The sequence below is a fragment of the Octodon degus genome, unplaced genomic scaffold (assembly GCF_000260255.1).
Source record: "Octodon degus isolate 3935 unplaced genomic scaffold, OctDeg1.0 scaffold00197, whole genome shotgun sequence".
NCBI classification, from domain to species: domain Eukaryota; kingdom Metazoa; phylum Chordata; class Mammalia; order Rodentia; family Octodontidae; genus Octodon; species Octodon degus.
Window position 1 is genome coordinate 3355588 of NW_004524773.1, and position 23739 is coordinate 3379326.

Genomic DNA, 23739 nt, shown 5'->3' on the forward strand with positions numbered 1-23739 from the left:
GAAATACTAGAAGTAGTTCATGCAGTAGCCATAAACTGTTCAAGTACTCTTTGTCTGGTCAAGAATTTTGCTGTAAGATTAAGGAGAACAAAGTAAAAAAGGGATGTGAGTTACCGTAACCACCTCCCTGTGTTCTCTTTACATTCCTGACCTTAGTGATCTGTATGATTTGAGTCAACCCTGAACTCTATGTGCGTGCTGATTTCTTTGTAAGGCTGACCAGTCCTGCTCCATCTTCAGCCCTGTCCCTTATGTGCTGGCTATTTATATTTATTTATTTATTTATTTATTTATTTATTTATTGGCAGAACCGGGGATTGAACTCAGGCCCTTGTGCTTGCCAGGCAAGTGCTTATTCTACTGAGCCATCTCCCCGGTCCCATGTGCTGGCTATTTATAAGCTAGTAGGTAAACAATCTCTCACGGTGGCAAGCACTGGAAGTTAATCCAAAGCCTAATCAGGAATGATTGCTTAAGACCAGGAATTCCATGCTAGGAAATACAACACAGTATACATCATTTATAAAGTAAATGACATATAGATGGCAAGATAGGATATTCAAATATAGATGTTATTAAAAATCTGATTTAAAAATAGGCTAAAACCCATGATAATGGGAAAGTAGGGTTTTGTTTTCCTTTGCTTTGCTTTGCTTTGCTTTGCTTTCTGCGGTACTAGGGATTGAACTCAGGATCTTGCGCTTGCCAGGCAAGCACCTTTCTACTGAGCTAACTCCCTAGCCCCTAAAAACCATGATAAAGAAAATCAAATTTAGACTTTTTATTTGAAAACTTACTGCAATGGTATAGTATCCAAAATGACATGGTACTTTAAAAAAAAAATCACATTCAGACCAAGGGAAGATATTGAGCACGTAGAATAAGTGCCCATAACATTGGTATTTGGTGATTGACAAGAATGTCAGTGTCACTCAATGACTGAAGAGAAATCTTTTCAAAATGAACTGGAATAATTAAATAACCACATGCAAGAGAATGATATTTTCGAATCCTACTATGCACTATCTTAAAAAAAAATTAACTGACATAGATGAGTGAGTTACATATTAGTGCAAATTCCATTTTCTTTTTTAAAAAGACTATTAGGAGAAAATGTAAGGGTAAATATTCATGACCTCCAACTGGACGGAAACATTTTAGACAGAAGTCTCCTTTTGTCCTCCAGCGGGCGACACTAGGACACGTAGCCAAAACTCAGGAAATGAATTTCCAGGAACATGAACTTGATGTGGGTTCAGGAAGAGGAGTTGCATCCTGATTTTCATCCATTTTCACAACAGAAACTGCTATGTCATTGCCATGTGCATCCTCTGTCCCCTCACCCCACGGGACTCTGCAGACCCTGCTCTTCGAAGCATCCCTGGAAATCCCCATCCTAGTAACCCTCGTGTGAATGGCGGTGAGGTGACCATTAAGAGTCAACAAGGCAAAAGGACAGAAGAGGACGACTGCCCACCCGCTCAGCCAACACACACTGACAACAAAGTAATGCCTAAAACTTTCTTCAAAAGATAACGCAGCTTACAGCCATCTGACCTCCCACCAGGAGAGTCCACTTCCCACAGCATACTGGTCGCCTCCCACTAAACCTTCAGGACCTTCAGATCTTCTGTGACAACTGTGTGTGGTTCAGTAAGTTGGTGACAGTAGACATGGAGGATAGGTCTCCCTCCCCAGCCCTCACTCAGCTGGGTCCTTTCGGCCTCTGCAGCCATCTCTGCCTTTTTCGGGCTAGAAGTGAATCCCATCTACCCAGAATATTTCAAGCACAGAGAAGGCTGAGTGCTAAACTGGTTTCTCTGTCACAAAGGGAACACCCCTGAATTTGAGATCCCCACATGTTCCCTGTGGTGTTGACAGCCCCAAGGTTAAGACACAGCCCAGGAGTGTAGCAGGCGATCTTATCACCCTTTGAAGGACAAGCACCCCTTCTCCTTTATTCCTATAAGTATGGTCTGGATCCTGAAAGATCACACAGGGCAGGGAAAAATGGACAGGAGGCAGCCCTGAGAGGGAGGAAACAGAAGTGCCCTGGACAGACGCCACCCCCCAGGCAATGTGACCCTGGGAAGTGCTCCTGCCCTGGAAGGAGGCTGAGCTCAGAGGGCGGAAGAAAAGCAGACCTGGTGCACCCGAGAAGCCTTGCACCAGAGGGCTTCAAGAGACAAAGCTCTTCTCATAGAAAGGACAGAGCAAGTAACAGAGACAATGAAGCCATCCGCTGGCCTTTCTAGCAGAAGATGCATTCCTTGGCAGGGGCTCCTGCTCACAGGTAAGAGGTGACAATTTCCTGGAAGTGGGTAGGGGTGTATGTGAGCACAGAGCCTGGATGGGGAGGGTAAGACCCCGGGAGCAGGCACAGGCTTCTGTTTGGACCCTGAGGTAGGGGACACAAAAGAGGGACAGACGTGTCTGTAGCAGAAAACTCAGGGAACTGGAATTGATAAAGAAGAGAAAAAGTTCCACTGTATTCAATTCTAAGTTGATCCTTAGAGGACACTGTACTGTGAAATTGATACTAAAGCTCTGTCCATGAGACTTTTCATATAAAAAAGCAACTGAAGCATTAACCATTGTTCATCAGCAAGCTCAGAATTTGCCTCCGTCCCCCCAAAATCTGTACAAACAGGGCCCTAGGAGCCCGCACACCCACAGGTGTCTGAGCCTATTCCAGGCACTGGCCTCCAACAGAGCTCAGGCTGGTCCCTGTCCTCACAGAGCTTTTGTCCTAGTGATCCAGAAGGACAGATCAGCAAGCACATCCAGAAGGGGAGGGGAGGGGAGGTATTCGCAAGAGCTGTGAGCAGAGCAGAGAAAGCGAGGAGCGAGGAGCGGTGGTGCGCACAGGCCTGGGGCTGGGCAGGGATCTCCCCAGGATGTCCTGAATGCGGGCAGAGGCCTGAGGGCAGTAAGGAGCAAGCTATGCTGACATCGAGGAAAGAGTGCTCTGGACAGGGGGAGCGACAAGTTCAGGGGGCATGAAAGCACCCAGCAGAGAACACATATTGACACGTACATCTACACAAATGCTACCAACACACCCGCACACACACAGGCACACACGCATGCACGCACAATACCCAGAGACCGAGGACCCCAATAGTGAAATCTCAATGTTGATGGACCTCTTCCCTCCCTCCTAGCCTTGCTGTTCACCTTCTGGAACCCGCCCACCTCTGCCCACCTCACCATTGAATCGGTGCCCTTCATCGCTGCGGAAGGCACTCAGGTTCTCCTACTTGTCCACGGCCTGCCAGAGCATCTTCGACTCTGCAGCTGGTACAGAGGGGCAGATATAGCCAACAGCCACCGAATCGCCACATATGAGCCAGCCACTCAGAAAGTCACGCCAAGCTCTGCACACAGCGGTCGTGAAACCATATACCCAAACGGAACCCTGCTAATCCAGAACGTCACCCAGGAAGACGGTGGATTCTACACACTACTCACTATAAATACGTTTTATCAGATACAGCAAGCCTTGGGACAGATGCATGTATACCGTGAGTGACTTTCCGTGACCTCTGGATGAAGGGGTGGGGTTCACACTACTACTACACACACACACATACACACGCGCACACGCACGCGGACTATCAGGCCTGCACTGCACTCCCTCCGCCTCTGCGTTCTGTCCCCATATTAAAGTTTGAGATAGATTTTAATGGACCAGAGCCCCTCAACTGACTCCATGCTCAGAACAATCTGAGGAGAGACTAGCCCAGGACCATCAGGCTCACCCCAGTCCCCACACTCTCCCCCATCAACAGGGAACTTCATGTCCTGGATAAAGGGCTTCGGGAGGAAAGTTGTAGAGTTCTGCTCCAAGAATTTTCTGCCCCAGACCTTTATCACAAGCCCCTGACTGCAGGTGACCCTGACGGACTCATGACCAGGAATGGACTTGGGTTTCCTCATCAGGGCTGACAAGGAGCAGCAATTGTCGTGCTGTCCTGACCTCAAAGCTCCTGGAACTGACCACCAGCAGAGCTCAGCCTTGACAGCCCCATCTGGGTGAGGCCAGACCTAGTCCTTCACCTGCTGTTTGTCCCTAGGACATCTGCCATCTCCCTTGGTGGGCTGAGGAGACTGCATAGGGAGGAACAGGGACAGAAGAGAGGAGAGTTTTCTAGCAGCACCTGACCCAACTGGGATCAGGCCCAGTATTCCCCTTGGGGACAAACTATCATAGATGCTAGATTTGGGGGCAGAGCCTCTTTATCAAGATTTAGGGCATATGGCTGTGAATATTTAAAGATGATACAGAAATAACCCGGTGAGCCAGATACTACACACATCTCACAATTTTACTAAAAATGCCTGAATCACAAGGGAGTACAGTTACTGAATCCATGTCACACAGACAACAGATTGCGTTTCAAGGGCACAAACTGTTTAAGCTATAACTATCATTTCTACCCTTAGAAGACATATGCGGAATCCAAAATCAGTCATTGGATCAGCTTTTCTTTCTTAAGCATTAGCATCTTGGAGCGAGCACTGGAGAATGTTTGGTCTGAGAAGCAGCAGAAAGATACAATCATGTTATATTCTGGGACTAAATCACATACATCAGCTCTGTTCCAGTAAGAGAACTTCTGGGTGTCTCCGCTGAGCCGGCTCACCCACACCCGTCCTCACTACCCTGAAATCACATGCTCTGTGGGGTGCGGGGTTGTCAGGAACTGAAGTGTAGAGCACAGGCGTTTGCTTTTCCCACTGCTCACTAGACTGCAACTGGTACAGGACCCAGTGTGCAACCAACCCCAATCATTGTGTGATGAAGGAGAGAAGGAATAGAATGAGTGAATGAGTGAGCGAGTGAACGAATGAGTGAATGAATGAGTGACCTGGCATTCTTCAGAGACTGAACTCCACCCAGAGTCCTACAGGAGGATCCGACCACACCTAGTTCTTGTCCCTTCTAGGCTGAGGCCTTGTTCCATCAGTCTGACCTCTTACTCCTAAGGCCACCAGTGAGTCACATCACATGATGACCCTGGGGCTTCTAGGCTGGGGTGGGGGTTCAGTGTCATGATGCCGCTTCATTTCTGAGGCAGCATGGGGCTCTCGGTCTCTGGAGTCTTTGAAGTCGCAGCAACCACACTGCTCACTACCATGGGCATTTCTGGCTCTGTCTGCTCCTTTTCTGCCCCGCATGGGACCACATGCGCCCTGCACAGCTGGCTGCACCTTTGTCTGCTTGGACTGAAGTCTGGGCAACCTGCCCCCTTCCTAATGTCCAGGGGCAAACTAAGTGCCCCAGGGAACACTAAAGGGCGAAGAAAGTTAAAGCCGCTGCCCTCTGCCAGGTTCCATCTGGAGCCAATGTCCCCTACTGTGAACAGGTCTCCACTGTGTCCCCATTCAAAGGTCTTTCTTGCTTTGATGCCAACTCACAGAACAGGCTATCAGACAGGGTCAGGGACTCCTCTGCCAGCTCTGTACACTGATTCAGCCAGGGATCAAAGACAACAGAACAGAGAGGCAAGTGCGCAGGCCCATCCCGCTCCCCCAGCTTCACCCACATCGCCATGCGGGGCTCACAGCCCTTCCCTGTCTCCCAGAGCTTCCCCCAGAGAGCTCCCCCAGCAGGTGTGTTCCGCTTCACACGCACGTGTGTCCTTGTGCCGACTCTGGCATTGCAGGGCGGGTCCTCACACACGGTGAGGTGTCTCGGCGTCTGTCTAGATGAATCTAATAAAACTCCAGTTGTGTTTCCTGCGGAAGGAAGGCATCGTTTCACAGGCCCAAGTTAGGTTCCCTCCTCTTGGCCTCACTTTCTGTAGCTACTGGGGACAGAGTTTTTCTAAATATAGTACCACAAGGAAATGTTTCTCTGAATTCCGTACTGTCCCTTGTTTCATACAACAGTGACAACTCAGTTGTCCCAACTGACCGGCTCTGTCCTCCCACCAGGACTCAGGTCTCTTCCTGTTCAGTGAGTCACTGGTTTAAAAACAACTTGGCCTGATTGTGGTGTCTAGATAAATGTTCCTTGCAGGAATGGGTCTTGGATTCTGCACCTCCATAACGTTGCTCACATATTGAAGAAGTGCAATCTCGAATTTCTATCCCAGGCCTGTCCAGCACACATAGACCATGGGTGAAGGCCAGAGTTTCAGCACATTTATACTCCTCTCTTTCCACCCGTCACTTGTCCAGTGTATTTTAGGAAAAGACCCACATGCTCTTCACCTGCCCTTTGCTGTGGGAGGACAAAGATTAAAAAACCAAGCCAAAGGTATAATTTTTCCACAAGACCATTCTATCCTCACTCATTCCTTGGATTCATACTCTTTCTTTTATGTGTCACTGGCTCATATCAGTGACCATCAAATGCAAACTGACCGCTGAGCGAGATGTTGGGCCTGCTCCTGGTCCCCGTGTGTGGGATTTCTGCTCATGTACCAAGCCAGGCTAAGAGGCCTTGCTGTTTAACACCAATGGGATGCTCCATCATGACCCATCTCTAGGACAGCCTGGCGGAGCAAAGCTGCAGAGAAGACACACCTCGGCTTTGCAAGCAAGGGCTGAGAGAAGAGGGTCTCAGCATGTCATGACCCAAGGCAAACCAGGAAGCTGACAATGGGCCTAGGAGAGGGAGGGAGAGTCTGACTCCTACTCCTGGGTGTGTCTATGGTCAAACACTGTGGCTTCTTCTACGTGTGAGAAAACCTGTGCTTCTCCCAAACATGGCCCACATGGTCCCACATCCTCTGAGCCCTCAGATCCTTGTGTGTCTGCCTGGAAGATGCTCCCCTTCTGGTTTTTTGAGGACTCAGGTTGCCTGGGAGGTGAGAAAAACAGGGATCACAGGTACCTCAGAGCCCAACCCTTTCTCTGTTGTCTACCTAGGGATACTACCCAAACCCTTCATCATAAGCAACAACTCCAAACCCGTGGAAGGTAAGGACTCTGTATCACTAAGGTGTAAACCCAAGATTCAGAACACAACTTACCTGTGGTGGAAAAATGGTGAGAACCTCCCAGACAGTGACGACCTGAAGCTGTCGGAGCACAACAGTACCCTCACTTTACTCCATGTAACAAGGGATGACATCGGACCCTATGAGTGTGGAACGTGGAACCCACTGAGTGCCAACCGGAGTGAGCCAGTGACACTGAATGTCCTCTGTGAGTAATTTCTATTCCTCCCGGGCCTCTGCTGACAGTTCAACACACAGGGCAAGAGACCAGGATAGGCAATCCCCCCTCACAGGTTAGTACACAGACCCTACTCCTAGAAACCAGATTGGCCGCGTTTAGGCCCAGGCTTGGGCCAAGGAGAGGGGTGGAAGTGCTGCTTCTGTCTGGACAAACTCAGGATTGGCCACCTGTGATAGGGAAATGAGCTGTATGGCTCAGGTTCAGTGAATGCTGGGGGTTATACTTGGAGAGTGTGTGTGCGCACGCGCATGCACGCGTACGTGCATGCATATGCATGAGTGTGTGCGCGCATGCGCATCCATGCATATACGTGAGTCAGTGCGTGCATGCGCGAGTGCGTGCACATGCACTGTACACACTAAGCGAGTCTTCTACCATTAAGCTAAGCAATTAGCTTGGTTGGTGCTTTTAAAACAAAACTGTGCCAAGGCTCAGGGTGTCTCAGCCTGCTACAAGCCACAAGCTTCCCTTGAACCCTGACGATAGCCCATGAATTTATTCTGTTTACTCTAGATGGTCCAGATACTCCCACCATATGGCCCTTGAGCTCTTATTTCCATTCCGGGACCAGCCTCAGCTTCTCCTGTGACACAGCCTCTAAGCCACCTGCCAAGTTTACCTGGCTTTTCAACGGGAGGATCTTGAAATCTACGCACGAGTTCATTATCCCCAAAATCACCAAAAGTGATAGCGGATACTATACCTGCCTTGTCCATAATTCTGCCACGCACCTCAGTAGGACCACAGTCAAGAATATCATTGTCCTTGGTAAGTGAACGCTGAGGCATCAGGACTCAACTCTGGGGCAGTCTTTGGTTTTTTAGAGAGAGCACGGCAAGTGTGATTCCCACCCTGCGTACACAGACAGACGCGAGTCCAATCCTCTCCTGACCCTAATACTATATCTTTGTTTTCCAGCTCTGATTTTTTTTATGGCTCAGAAACTTCTGGCCTAGAAATGGTAGGGTTGGGGCCGGGGAGATAGCTCAGTGGAAAAAGCGCTTGCATGGCAAGTGCAAGGACCTGAGTTCAATCCCCGGTTCCACAAAAAAAGAAAAAAGAAAAGAAAAGAAATGGTAGGGTTGAGGGAAGGGGTTTCCCCAGCCCAGGAAAGCCCGAGACTCCTCCCTGAGCTACAAGGAACACACAAGAATTTGAAACACACTCACGTTCTTTTCCCCTAAGAGAGAGAAGGAAACTCTGCCCGCCCCTCGGGCCGCCCCCCCGCACTCCGCAGTGCCTCCCCCCCCCCCCCCCCCCGGGAAGAGACATTCAGAGCTGTGCTCTAGGCTCGTGAGACAAAGGGCTCTGCTGTAGTTTTCTCTGTGATGGGGAAGTAGGTACACTGGGTGTCCTGAAGGTCTTGATTCTGTCCCGTGGACACCTGAGGCTCCCAGGGGCAGGAAATGTGAAAAGTGAGACTGGGGACAGACACCTTTGTGTCCTGGCACTGAAGTCCAGCTGTTTGAGGTGGAGGACAAAACCACAGGTGATGCGCTGTGGAGAGCAGTGAGTGTCACACAGTTGGGGACGCGGGGACTTCACTGTGGAGTCCTTGTGGGAGGATGGGTAGTGCCCAAGAGTACACCTGGGAGAAGGTGAGAGGAGCAGCCCCTGTGGGCACTTAGGTCACCTGTCTTTAGAGATTTCCTTCACTGTGACATTCCCTCCAGGATCAGGAAATACATCTCCTCTTTTTTTTTTTTTTTTCAATTTTATCATTAAGAATTTATTTACTTCTTTTCATAATTTTATTGATAAACAAATAGCAATGAGACAGTTTCAGATCAAATCGCTAGGACAGTTTCAATAATTAACACACTGCATACATTCTTCTTAGTGGTTAATTGCTGTACAAGATGCGGACTTGAGATCCTATTTACAAACACCATTAGAACAAATCATTCTATTCATTAAGAGAATATAACTATATATCTATCCTAACCACTTTGAATACACAGATACAAAATGGACATTCATCTGTATACCCTTTTTTTGGTTAAGTTCCGTTATTTGAATATTATAGGTGTGTAAACTCAGCAAAATATTCTAAAAGAGTCCAGTAGCCCATAATAGCATTGGGTTTTCTGTTTAACTGGCAATGTCAGAAATTGTTGACCTGAGTCCCCCACAGCTCAACATAACAGCATGGCTTTACTTCCTATATTTCGTCTTCATACTTTTCTACTGGATGGCTAAGACCAAGGTAAAGCAGGACCTGTGCAACAAGAGTTGTAGCTTTTGGGTCTGATAAGGTCAGTGAAGTCCCCTCAGGATTTATCCTGAGATCCTGTACCTCAGATTGTAGAACCTTTGTCAGTGTCAGCCATGTAGATGAGTCACGGCCATTGCTTGGAAGAATTTATTTACTCTTAGTAAAGAGCACCAACACACAATTACGTTTCTTCTTTAATAGAGAAATCCTTTAGTTTTGAAGCTCGCTAAGTCATAAGATCACAATATAGTCATGTCCTAGCGATGATTTTTTTACAAGTACATGCTTTTCACTGCCTCACGTAATTCTGCCTGGCCCTAGCATGGGTGAAGCTAATAAATCCTCCTTCCCTAACATCCAAGAAAGTATATACCAGCAAAGAAGGCCTCCTCTATTATGAAGGGTCCTCCAAGAAGCATGTATTAAAAACTGAGTCCCAGGGACCTGAGGTGGGGCCCTGCGGAAGAAGAGCAGGTGCTGAGGGCTCCGCGCTCGGGAGTGGAGCCGTGCTACACAGGCATGGGTGCCTGGGGACACGGTGACTTGGCCCTTCTGTGGCTCCCACTGTCTTCCCATGTGATGGTTTTTGCTATGTTACAACACAGCACAGAGGCCCTCGCCACATGCACTCCTTGGTCTTGGATGTGCCAGGCTTCAGAACTGTAAGAAATAAACTTTTGTTTTCATAAATTCCCCAATCAGGTGTTCACCTGTAACAGGACAGAATGAACTAGGAAAGAAAAAAACCCAAGAGCACCTGGGGGTAATATTACACATGACCATGAGGTCCTGGTCGCGTGGGCTGAGAAGAGCTCTCGCAGATGGATCCTAAGAGATGTCCAGGCAACTGGCTGAGGGAGTGGAAGAAAAGAAGGAAGGGAAGAGCAAAAGGGCACGATAGTTAAAACCGTTACACAAGCGCTGGCCAGGTAGCTCAGTGGACTAAAGCCCCTGCTTAGAGGTTCAATCCTGGAGTGCCGGGCTGACCCCGCACACTGAGATGGCGATTGAGACTGGGCGTGGTGGCGCACACCTGTAATCCCAGTGCTTGGAAGGCTGAAAACAGAAGAATCACTGTGAGTCCAGTCTACGTAGTGAGACCCTGTAGACCCTGTAGACCCTGTACCAACAAAATAAAATAAAAAACAGGTATAGTACTAATTTCTCTCAGCTCACTGAAAAGATAGGTTTCTGCTAACATTGTTTGGACAAGTAAATGCTGATATCTTATACTCTGAGTTACTAATTTAAAGATGACAGTATGCAACATATTAACCATTGTTACCCTCCTGTCATAGTTTCTTGGAATTTTGGTTATTTTTCTTTGGTTTTTGTTTCTTTTTCTTTAAAATAAATTTTAAGAGAGAGATGTCCAGGGGACACTCAGAGGTCACTAAGGGCAATGTGGTATCAGAGGGATGCACAATCCTCTCTGTACAGATTCTCGCCCGATTAGAAATCTACAGCCTCTGCAGAAAATCGGGGCCAGCCTCCAGGTCCCTCTCGCTCACTTGGGGCCCTGAGAGCTGACTGAGATCTCCGAGGAAGAATCTCAGCTCAGTCTCCTCTTTTTGTCCACAGATCCAGTGGCAAAGCCTTCCATTAACACCAACAACACCATAGTTAAAGAAGAGGACTCCATGGCCCTGGCCTGCCTCTCAGGTGACACTGGAATCTCTATCCGGTGGATCTTCAATGACCAACACTTGCAGCTCACAGAGAGCATGAAGCTGTCCCAGAACGGCAGCATCCTCACCATCAACCCTGTCAAGCGACAAGATGCTGGGGAGTATCGGTGTGAGGTCTCCAACCCCATCAGTTCCAGCAGAAGTAACCCCCTCATCCTGGATTTGAAAAATGATGTACCCACGGCCTCTCCTGATAATTAATAAACTCTGCATTGGAAGTTTTTTTCCCAGGGAAATGGCATTTATCTGCACTAATGGGTGTAGAGCTGCTGTGACTAATCAGTGAATGGAAATGGAATTTTCCTAGAAGATTTGTAGAGATACAATAAATTCCCCAAAGCAGAAAATGACATTAGCATTATTCTTTTTTGTATGTATCACAAACATGTACCCAGAGAAGGAAGGGGATCCGAAAATTATTCTTGGTCCTCACATCTCAGTCAACACCAGGTCATCAAGTTGCACCCTTTCTATGGAAGTGATGCCGTGTTCTGTTGGGAGAAGGACACCTGGTCTGAGACCAGTGGGCATCCCGTCCTGGGAAGACACAGTCCTTCTGGCATGTTGGCCTCATCATCACCTCATAAATATGCTCTCAGGTACACCTGTTCAGGGGAAGATGAAGCCAGACTGACCCAGACTAGAGATGAACCACAGAACCCTTCACACATATACCCCCATGTTCCATGTGGTACCAGAGCTACAAACCTCACCCTCCTGGGCCAGAAAACCCAACCCCTACATAGGGAGTGATCTGCAGCCCCATAAGACACAGGAGATTCCTGGACATACTTGATGTCTCTGGAAAGGAATCATTTCTGCAGAGGGCCTGCTTCCGTCCTCCCTAAGAGCTGCGGTTCTTCGTCTGGGATTTCTGTGTCTTCAGGTGTTCCAGAAATGCTGTACCACTGAATCCCAGGTGGAAGGAATCTGCTCTTAAGTTTCCCTGAGCCTTTTGAGTGGCAGCTGGGCACAGGTGGGCACTGCAGTACACAGACACAGAGGGTGCCGTCAGGAATATTACACTGCAGGCCTGCAAGGTGTCCCTGGTGTCACTGGCTGGTGGGTTGACATTTCTCAAGGTCCCAGGCCGCAGGTCCTCTAACCACACTACCGACATGTTTGGCTCCATCCTCTCCATCCACATCTGTCCCCTGTTTCCCTTTGGTGTCCCTGCCCTTATTATGAGCTATGTCTTGCCACACAGAGCTAGCTCTAAGGAGGAAGCTCATCCAGAGAGGGGAAAAGACGGAGGATGCCCTGGGAAAGAAAAACACTAGTGTTGCCCACCAGCAGGTGATGGGGGCAAGAGCAGGAAGCCCCTCCTGGAGCTGAGCTCTCTCTGTGTCCTTGGGCTCCCCTAGGCTCCAGGTCTCTGTCACCATCTGAGGGTTTCTGGGGAATCTATGTGGGTCTGGGAAGTGGTGATGGAATGAGATTGAGTGACTGTTGATGCAGAGAAAGAGAATTCTGGGGACAGAGCAGGATCTGGCTTCTCCCTTAAGAGACAGATCTATGGGACAATGAAAGATGGAGAAAGTGGGCCCACAGGGATCCCCACTGGTTTCTCTTCAAAGAACACACCCTGGAGTCACTGGGGTACCTTTGCTCACCCCAGCTCTGTGGGCACTGCCAGCCCCTTCTTGCCCTGCCTTGGCCATTCTCTGGGTTGATTTTCAGGTGCCTCTGGGTAGTCCTGGTGTGGCTTTGTCCTAAGGAAGTTCTGTATGGAGGAGCTGTGTCTCCTGAACACATTCCTGAGAGACACAGCAGGAAGGTCCTCGGCTCTAGCAGAGGGTGGCAGGAGCATCAGAGAACTCTAGTCTCTCACCATGGGGCAAGAGATGCTGGCCACGGGTTCCCATGATAAATGCCGCATCTGTCCTTCTGCAGAGGAGTCATCCATCCTGGAGTGGGACCAGGGACCAAGGAGATTCTACAGCAGCACATCTGCAAGTCTGTGTCCAGAGGAGGCCAGCAGGCATTCATGGGGCACCAGGCATCACAACTCTGTCTAGACAACTAGAGGCCATTCCTGCTAGTGCTTCAAGACCCAGGTCCCTGAGGCCCCCAGAAAGAGTCTTTCCTTCCAGACCTGAATGAGGGTCCTCAGGGCCAGGGAGATAGCTCAGAAGTTTAGGCTGCCTGGCTGGCAAGCACAAGGTCCTTAGTTCAATCCCTGGTACTGGAAAAAAAAAATCCCCCACAAATTTCAGGGAAAAAAAGCAAAACAAGAATGACTGAATGAGGGTCCTTGCCCTCCTCTGATCTTCACTTCCTCTTTTCAAAAATAGAGTACTCAGCAGCATGTCACTACAATTCTAGAACTTGTACCATTTATGCCATCTCCATGTCAAAGGATACCATCATCTAATATGATCCCTAGAGAGAAGTGGAAGAAAGATATTTCTGGCAGAAACTTCCAGAAGAGCCGGAGTAAATGATCATAGATACTGGTTACTTGGGAAGCGCCTCTGTCAAGCTTTGGGTCAGATCACAGACCACTGAGGAGCAAAACACTCACTTTTCCTTCTTTATTGAAAAGAAACGAAAGCAGAGAGAAATACAATCACTGAATTGGGGTTATGCAAACAGCAGGAGCAGGTCAAAGTCGCAGTCTCACCCACAGTCCCCACCTGTTTTCCATCAGAGGAGGACCTTACAATATCCATTGGTTTGAATTCCTCTTAGAAGGCATCCTAACCTCAGAGGAGTGAGGGCAAATGGGAAACCAAGAGGTTCACTCTGCAGATAAATCCTCCATCTCAGCTTGAGTCAGGAGCACAGTACCCAGGCTTGCCTGCTCAGACTGCAGGTCCACACCCTCCCTCTATGGACTTGAAAATATGCTTGTCTCTTGATGTGATGGGGCAGGCCCTGCCCAAATACAGGAAAGGATTTTGTTTTCTCTCCCCTCACAATACAGGCCATAAGCAGCACAGAATGAAATTTGTAACAAGCTCTCAGTTGCTCTTGGACAGAGGAGGGAAGGACTGAATTGTCAATAAATGAATAAATGGTCCCTAATCCCTTTAGGGACTAGAATCAGATACAGGGACTGGAACCAGAATCCTGGCCATACGAGTTCTGTTTCCCTCAGAAGCTGAGACCCATGCCTCAAGCCTATCTGTCTCTCTGTCTTTTAGAGAAATATACTTTTCAGGGGGAGGTCAGACCTCCATGTTCATACATGGGGGAAAGTCAGTTGGTCCTCAGATTTCCAGCTCATAACTGACAAGCATGAGGGGCAGATTCTAAGCTCTGCCTCGTGTCCTTTCCACCAGTCAGCTTTTCTGGACTTGAAATGAGCCACCTGAATAATCCAGGTAGTTCTCCTCTGCTTTCTTTCTTTTTATTTTATTTTATTTATTTTGCAGAACCAGGGATTGAACTCAGGCCCTTGCGCTTGCCAGGGAAGCGCTTATTCCACTGAGCCATCTCCCCGGTCCCTCCTCTGCTTTCTGAAATGGGACAAGGAAAAAGACCAAGAACACAGTTCTGCTGCGAAGGCCAGCCCTGAGCTCTCCACTCACTCATTCCTAGATCCTGCTCCAACCCTATGAATTCCTACTTCCCCTCGGTCACCTGAGCAGAATCACCTCACCCTATGGCCTTGTATCCTGGGGGTATAACTGGTTCCCAGCCTTGTTCTTGGTGTCTTTATGTATCATTTCTGCTCCAAAACCCAGGGTTCAGTTGGCCAGGCAACAGAGTAGTGGTAACCAGGACAGGCACCAATTGTCTGACCCTGAAAACCCTACAGCTTAGCCCAGAGCTCAGACCCTCTGTGCTTCTCCTAGACAATGAGGGCAGCCCTACACCCTGAGAGCACTCAGATTCTCATGCATCTGCTGGTCTGTCTGTTTAAGGACTTGAGTTTGGTGGGAGTTGAAAGAGGCCAACTGTGACGGGAAGATGCCTTTACAGGGGTCCCAGGTACTTCACAGGGCTATCTTCTCTGTCATCTGAACAGAAGAGTTACCCAAACCCTTCACCATAAGCAAAAATTGATGCCTTGGAGGTTGAGGACTCCAGCACTAATTTGTCAGCATGAGATTCAAGGTACAACCTGCCTGTGCTGGTGAAATGGTCAGAGCATCCGAGACAGTGATAGGTTGGTGAGGTCCGAGGACAAGACAGCTCTCAGTTTACTCTGTATTACAAGGAGTGACACAGGACCCTGTCAGTGTGAAACCCAGCACCAAGTGTAGACTTGGGCTATGAACGCGTGAGGCCTTGTGCTTTCCTTAGAGGTTGGGTTTTTTTTAGTGCTTTACATTTTAGGGGCAGTTATTAGATTCTCTAGCATTTTTTAAGTCTTCTTGGTTCAGTTTAGGTATTTCATATGTATTTAGAAATGCCTCCATTTCTTATGAGTTTTCCAAGTTTTTGGTGTACAGGTTGGTGAAGTAGTTAACAACTTTCTGGATTTTAGTGATATTCATTATGATTTCACCTTTTTAATTTCTAATGGCATCAATTTGTATCTTTTCTTTCCTTTTATTGTTAGGATTGGCTAAGAGTTTGCCTGTTTTGTTTATTCTTTCAAAGAATCAGCTCTTTCATTTGTTGATTCTTCACATTATTTTGTTCTTTTTTGTCTTTCTTTTTTTTTTTTTTTTTTTTTTTTTTGAAGTTGTTGTTCTTTATGCTTGCCTTCCTTGTGTATCCTCTGGATTTGGATTGTTTATACCTGTCTAGGATCTTGTACAACATCATCCTTTGTTCTGATGTGGAAATTCAGAGCTATAAACTTTCCTTTCAGGAGGCAGTTGTGGTAGTGCCCCCTGTTACCCCAGTAACTGGGATTACACAGTGAGCGATACATAGTGAGACTCTGTCTCGGAAAACAAAAGACAAGAAAATACCTTCTCTCCTAGGACTGCTTTTATTGTATTGGCATTGTCATTTAAATTTAGGAGCTATCTTATCTCCATCCTAATTTTTCTGTGACACATTGATTACTCAACTGTCTGCTATTTAATTTGCATAGTTTCTGTGGTTTCTTTTTTTATTGCTTTCTAGTTTCATCACCCTATGATCTGACAGCATGCACTATAGAAACTTGGTTCTTTTGTATTTACTCAAGCATGCTTCATTAGTGTGTGGCCTGTTTCAGAAAGTGGCGGGTGCTGCTACAAAGAACGTGTGCAGGCATTCCCTACCCCACTTAGCACCCTCTCTGTTCAACGAGCATCCAGACTTAGAGCTACTGCTAAGGTCTGCTTGCAGCCCATAGTTTTCTTTTCTTTAATTGTTATTTATTTATTTATTTGGTACAAGGTCTCGTGATGCAGCTTAGACTTGTATCGATCCTTCTGTCTCAGTCTCCCCAGTGCTGGGATTACAGGCGTGCACCACCACGCCTGGTTTCAGTGGCCAACCCGGCGCACCCAGGGTTCCAGGGCCAGCACTGCATGTGGTACCAGGGATCAAACCCGGGTCCTTGCGCTTGCCAGGCAGGCACTTGGACCACTGAGCCATCTCCCCCGTCCAACCCATACTTTTCTGGGCAATTCTGTATATCTTGTTTATAGAGTCTCAGTGTTGTTTCTGTATAGTACAGCTTGTTTACACAGTGCTTTAATTTTTGCTGATTGCACTGAGCAATCCAGCACAGCAGTTTTAGTTTCTTATATATTTTACAATACTGCATGTAAGAGTTATGCAAATAAAAACAAAAATCACCAAATTAGAGCTCCTTTGATCATTTCCTTTTTCTGAATATTGTAATGTGGGATTGGTGAGATAGCTCAGCAGACCAAGCATCTGCTTAGGCAAGTGCAGGGACCAGGGTTTGATCCCTGCCACTGCATGCCAGGTTGGCCTCACCCCGGGGCGCACTGAGCCGGCCACCAAGGCCAGATGAGGCTGAAAACAGGAGGATCACTACAAGTCCAAGCTGTGTAGTGAGACCCTGTACCAAATACTTTATTTATATATATATTTTTTTCTTCTTCATTAATATCTGTATGTATAATATTAAAATATCTTTAAAGTTAATCTCTTTTTTTAGCACCAGGGATCGAACTTGGGACCTTGCACTTGCCAGGCATGAGCTTATGCTGCTGAGCTATCTCCCTGACTCTAAAATTAAAAAAAAAAAATCAAAGAATGTGTGCAGACATTCCCCACCCCACTTACCACCCTCTCTGTTAAACGAGCATTTGGACTTAGAGCTACTGCTAAGGTCTGCTTGCAGCCCATTCAGTTTTGCTTTTATACTTTTTGATCTGGGCTCCAAAAAAAGAGAGACCCTATCACCCTTGCTTCTCAGAGAGTGGCCTGGGTATTAAAGTGTCTCACAGAGAAAGTGGGAAGGGGACAAGGAGAAGAACTGAGGTGGGGATGGATAGAGAGATATGCTGAATAGTGACACTGCCCCCAGGCCCTGTGACCCTGGGACGTCACACGGAAGCACGCTGAGCTCAAAGGGAAGGACAGCAGGCCTAACCCACCTGAGCAGCTCTACTTGGGAGTCTTTCTGAAGCTGAGCTCCTCTCCACCTAGGAAAGAAAGGGTGAGCAGTGGAGACCAGGGGCTCCCTCGGCCTCTTCCTGCAGAGGGTGCTTCCGGGCCAGGGTCTCCTTCCCACAGGTGAGAAGGAGTGTTCCCTGGTAGTGTACAGGAGAACACGAGCACAGAGATTGACTGGAGTCTCCTGCAGAGGCTGAGACCCTGATAATACACAGGGCTTCTGTTTAGACCCTGAGGAGAGAGGACACAAAAGAAGGACTAAAGTGTCTGAAACAGCAAAAACTCAGTGAGCTGGAACTGATAAAGCAGAAGCAAAGCTCCACTGTTCTCTGTTCCAAGTGAATCATTGAAGGTCACTGTGTTGTGAAAATGGATGCTAACAACTCTTGTCTGTGAAACACTCCATATAAAGATACAACTGAAGCATTAAACATTGTCTCTGGCCCCCAAGCTAAGAACCTGACACATGAACCCCTGGACATCCGAGGCTGGAGGAGCCCTCAGTCATTTGCCCACAGCTGTCCAAGTCTGTTCCAGGCACTGGACGGCAACAGACGTAAGATGACACACTGTCCTCACAGTGTAGCGAGGGATAATGTGCTGATACCTGGGGAAGAGCATCCCAAGCTGAAGAAGTGGCCAGTTCAAGGGGATTAAAGACCCTGTAGAGAACACACCCTGGTGTGCACTTGTACACACAGGCTACAGACACATACTAGCACAAGCAGCCAAGGCTAGGGATAAAGACACCTGCTCAGACCCAAGAGCCTGTATTTGCATCCAAATAGGAAGGTCTCTGTACAATGGGCTTCTCTCTCCTTCCTCCTAGACTAACCCATCCACCTCTGCCCAGCTCACTATTGAATCTGCACCCCTGAATGCTGCTAAATGGCGACACTGGACTCTATCTGTCCACAATCCACCAAAGAGTATATGATACCATAGCTGATACAAAGTGGAGAAAACGTAGCCAACAGGGCTGAAGTTGCAGTGTGTATGATATCCACTCAAGCCACCAGACCTTCATCCAGAAGTCAAGACATAAAATATCCCCATAAGCCCCTGCTGCTCTAGAATGTCACCCAGGAGGACACAGGACTCTACACACTACTAACCATACATATGCTTCATCAGAGGTAAAAAGAATTTACACAGGTCCAAGTATACTGTGAGTGACTCTCTATGACCTTTGGGTGTGGGATGGGTTGATTCTGTTTCACACAGGTGTATCAGGGCTGAACTGTGCTTCCTGCCTCTCCCAGGACTCCAAAACTAGTCTTTGGATCATCTCTTTCTTCCCCGGCATTATCAGCTGGGAGGGGCAAAGTCTGGTTTAAAAAATGAAAGATCCAACTATACCATACTTTGTTCTGGAACTAAATCTCCTATCTCATCTCTAGTTCAGTGGGGGAACATCCAGGCCTCTCCTGTCATGTGACTAATCAACACCTATTCTCACTGTGCTGAAATCATGTTCCCTGAGGTGCTGGGTGTCACCTGCTGCAGTATAAAAAAAAGAAGACTTGTGCTCTCACTTCCCACTGGACTGCTGCCAGCAAAGGGCCCAGTGAGCAGCCACTTCTCAATGGTTTTGTGATGAAAGGCAGGATGGATGGGTGGGTGGGTGCGTGGATGGATACATGGATGGATGGATGGATGGATGGATGGATGGATGGATGCATGCATGCATGCATGCATGGGTGAGTAGATGGGTAGATGGGTAGGTGGATGGATGGATGGATGGATGGATGGATGGATGGATGGGTAGGTGGATGGATGGAGGGTAGGTGGATGGATGGATGGATGGGTGGGTGAGTGGATGGATGGGTGGGTGAATGGATGGGTGGGTGGGTGGGTGGATAGATGAGTGGGTGGATGGATGGATGGATGGATGGATGGATGGATGCGTGGGAGAGTAGATGGGTGGATGGATGGATGGATGGATGGATAGATGGATGGATGGATAGGTGGGTGAATGGATGGATGGGTGGGTGAATGGATGGATGGGTGGGTGGATGGATAGATGAATAGATTGGTGGATGTGTGGGTGTGTGGATAAATGACTGCATAAACGACCAACTGACCTAGGGCCTCTTCTGATAATGGGACACTGCCTTGGGTGTTTCTGATTCTCTTTGTTTGTTCTCTGTTCCTCGTTTTCTCTTTCCTCACTTCCAGGTGGAACCACCCTTCCCTTGCTGAGCTTGCTGTACTTTTACCTTCCTAACTGACATCTGAGTGTTCTGCTCCCTCCTAGTAACACCTGGGGACAGAGCAACATTAATGGGCAAACAAGTCAGAGCAATCATAGATCTTGCAGTGAGGAAAGGGACATTGAACTCCAAGACCAATGGCATGGTTCTTCTATAAGCCCATCTGTCTCATTTATGCTTTCTTAGATCACTTCTCCGATTTATGCTCTTCTAGGGGTCACCGGCCCATGCCAGTCACTATCAAATCCACCAGCAGAATGTCCCTTACTTTGTAGCCTCAGCCTGACCAACGAGCGGAATGTCGGGCTTTGTCCTGGTCCCCACTCAGCTCCTCTGACCACACCACCAACGTGGTAAGCTCTGTTCCCTTTACACCTGACCACCTCAGTGCCTCCTTGTGATTTTGGTGCTTCCTGCTACACAGAACCAGTGAGTAGGGGAGTTCACCCTGACATGACAGAACTGGGACCCTTAAAGTAGCAGTATCCCAGTTGTCCCTTCCAACAGGTATCTGAAGAGAAAGCAGGCAGTCTGTCTCAGAGCTGAGCTGTATCTCTTCAGCTCCCTCAGGACCCAGGACCTTAACACCATCTGATGGGGTTGGGGGATGTTATGTGAGGTCAGGTGGTTGTGGTGCTGGTTGGCCTCTACAAAAGGTGCTTGGTGGGATGAAGGGTTCCAGGCAGAAAGATTCTGGGGACAGAGTGGATCTGGCTGCCCGCTAGCCACAGAGGCCCATAAGATCACTATCGGAGGGACCATGAGGTACTACGGGGCACACAAGACAGACCAAAGTGCATCCATGAGGCCCAATGGACTTTGGTCTTCTCCCCAGGGCACATTCAGGGAGTCGTTATCTAAGAGGAAGCGCTCTGCACAGTCTGGCACTGCCTTCTCCACCACCGCCACCCCTAAACCACTACTTCTCTATGTGCCTCTGGACAGTCCTTGTTTGGCTGTCCCCTCAGAGAGTTGTATTTGAAGGAGCTGAGTCTCTGGAACACATTTGGGGTGGGGACATAACAGGAAGCTCTCTGTTCTCAGTAGAACAAGGGAGAGTACGCTCTAGCTCCTCCTGACAGGAGAGTCGACCTACGGCTCACATGCTGAACCCTGCATCCATCCTCGGCACAGAATTCAGCCTAGTCACCTTGTAAAGAGACGAGGGACACAGGTCCCGGGACCGGGCACTATACTACAACACACCCCAGAGTCTTTGTTCAGGGATTCTGATGAGAAACCAGGCCTCCTGGCTCTGCCCAGGCAGAGGAAGCGGCTCTTTCTTTTTTCAGTATGCTGGTTCCTGAGGCTCTCAGCTACATGCACGCCACAGAGTCTTTCTGTCAGATACAAGCACGAGTCCTTGCTGTCCTCTGAATCTTCCTCCTAGGCCCACGCGCAGTAGGGACATCTCAATTCTTGGTCACTCCAGCAGACAGCAGGTCCCCCTTCTACATCACCAATGCTTTTCCAGATGTTTCTTGTCCAGGTTTGTGGTGGGTCACCAGCACTGCCCATAAAGGGCATGTTCATCAAATCATCACTTTAAAAGCCAGGGCAAATTTTCTGATCAAGAAGATTATGGGGCCAAAGAGGAAAGTGATCGATGACGTAGAGTGTGCCTAAGGAGAGTCACATGGGGAGAAGACACTCTCTCAGGCTTTCACAGAGAGCACATTGGCCAAGCAATGGCCGTGACTCATCCAATGGCTGCACTGACAAAGGTTCTACAATCTGAGGTACAGGATCTCAGGATAAATCCTGAGGGCATTTCACTGACCTTCTCAGACCAAAAAGCTACAACTCTTGTTGCATAGGTCCTGCTTTACCTTGGTCTTAACCATCCAGTAGAAAAGTATGAAAATAAAATATAGGAAATAAAGCCATGCTGTTAAGTTGAGCTGTGGGAGACTCAGGTCAATAATTTCTGACATTGCCAGTTAAACAGAAGACCCAATGCTATTATGGGCTACTGGACTCTTTTAGAATATTTTGCTGAGTTTACACACCTATAATATTCAATAACGGAACTTAGAAAAAATGGGGTATACCGATGAATGTCCATTTTGTATCTGTGTATTCAAAGTGGTTAGGATAGATATATAGTTGCATTCTCTTAATGAATACAATGACTTGTTCTAATGGTGTTTGTAAATAGGATCACAAGTCCGCATCTTGTACAACAATTAACCACTAAGAAGAATATATGCAGTGTATTATTTGTTGAAACTGTACTTCCGATTTGATTTGAAACTGTCTCATTGCTATCTGTTTATCAATAAAACTTTGAAAAAAAATAAAATAAAAAATAAAAATAAAAGCCAGGGCAGAGAACTTGGCTGGAGGTCGCTTAGGGGCTGCGGATCGCTCTGGTTGTGGGGGAAGGCAACTGAGTTCAGTGGCTTACACAATGGTGGAGGATGAACTGGCACTCTTCGATAAAAGCATAAATGAGTTTGGAAATAAGTTCAGAAACACTCTCAGTGACACCCCCTGTCAGATGGTGGGACTGAGAGATGCCTACAAGGACTCCCTGAAAGCCCTGGCAGAGAAGCTGTCAGTGAAATTAAAGGAAGAAGAACGAATGGTTGAGCTGTTTCTGGAATATCAAAATCGTATGTGAGAATCTGTCAATCAGAGTTTTTTAGATTAAATATATCATGAAATCTCTCCTACAAGTAAGATAATACAGTGAAGGTGTTTATACATTTACACATATGCATACTCATATACAAAAAATAATAAACATGTTCTTACCACTCAGTTGAAGAAAGTGGACATCCTGTGTTAGATCTTAGAAGGTAAGAACCTTCTAAAACTACTGGTATTTAATATTATGTTTTAAAATGTTATATAAATGAAAAAAAAAAAAAAAAAAGCCAGGGCATTTACTTCCAAGTCCCTACAATGCCCCTTTTACATTTCCAAGATTCTTACCAAGCCAAGGGGAGCTTTATGGATACCCAGATCAAACTCTGTAGATAAATATTATCTGAAGGACACCTGGAACTGGGCAGGGGAAAGTCAATAAGAGTAGGAGAGAAGGCAAACACCAATAGGTGAAGGTGAAAACCTGACAAGAGATCAGACTTTTGTCAGAAATATCTCTAGAGCTGAAGTAAAGAGCTAATATTAAGGGAGACTGAGAATCTATTTCTAGGAATAGGAGAAGGGATGCAGAGGAAAGAAAGATCAACTAAAGATGGAGGGGGATTATGAGATTGGTGGCACTTGTTCGTATGATGTTTGGTTGTTGTGTTTTGTGTGTGTGTGTATTTTAGGGAAGGGGCCACAGGGTGTTCAGGGTCTCACTACTATATTGGACTCATAGTGATCTGCCTGTTTACAGCCTCCCAAGAGCTGGGGTTACAGGTACATGCCACCATGCTCAGTCTCAATTGCCATCTCAGCATGTCCCTGGAGTGGGGCCGGCACGGCAGGCCCAGGGATTGAACTCCCAGCCCCTGTGCCTGCTTGCAGGCACTTTCATCTGCTGAGCTATTTGGCTGGCCCTCCTGTTCATATGTTGCCAGGTAGTTTACTTTTGGATACTGCACACACGCTTTTGTTAGGGTTACTCCAATTCGCCGTGCGCTTTTCGGTCCTTGTGCATCTACAGACCCTTCCTGTACATGTGCCGGACAAAAGAAACAAATGTAGAGAGAGAAAATAAAGAAATAAGAGAGGAAGGGAGACGAAAAACGGAAGAGGGGAAAAATAATGAGGAGAAAAGGGAGGAAAAAAATGACAAAAGAGAAGGCGAATTTTAAAAATACAAAAGAAACAACCAAAGAAAAAATTCCTCACACATTACAAAAGCCCGTCACTGAAGTGTCCTCAAAGTTCAATTTCTATTGCAATCTAGTTCAATGGTGCGTCTCTGAGACGGGCGCCAGCCCCGTAATTTTCTCCAGCGAGGAAGCTTGTGGGTCTTGATGGATTTTTCCACCTCTAG

General features: G+C 47.4%; 1 protein-coding gene across 1 annotated transcript; it reads left to right on the forward strand.

Annotated features, from left to right (window-relative positions):
• The first annotated feature begins 2229 nt into the window (after nucleotides 1–2229).
• LOC101571822 (carcinoembryonic antigen-related cell adhesion molecule 1-like) lies at nucleotides 2230–7967 on the forward strand. The gene is made up of 4 exons (XM_023704615.1): nucleotides 2230–2293; nucleotides 3165–3524; nucleotides 6880–7158; nucleotides 7705–7967. Exons 1-4 carry the CDS (start codon nucleotides 2230–2232, stop codon nucleotides 7965–7967), a joined length of 966 nt encoding a protein of 321 aa, XP_023560383.1.
• Nucleotides 7968–23739: the final 15772 nt, after the last annotated feature.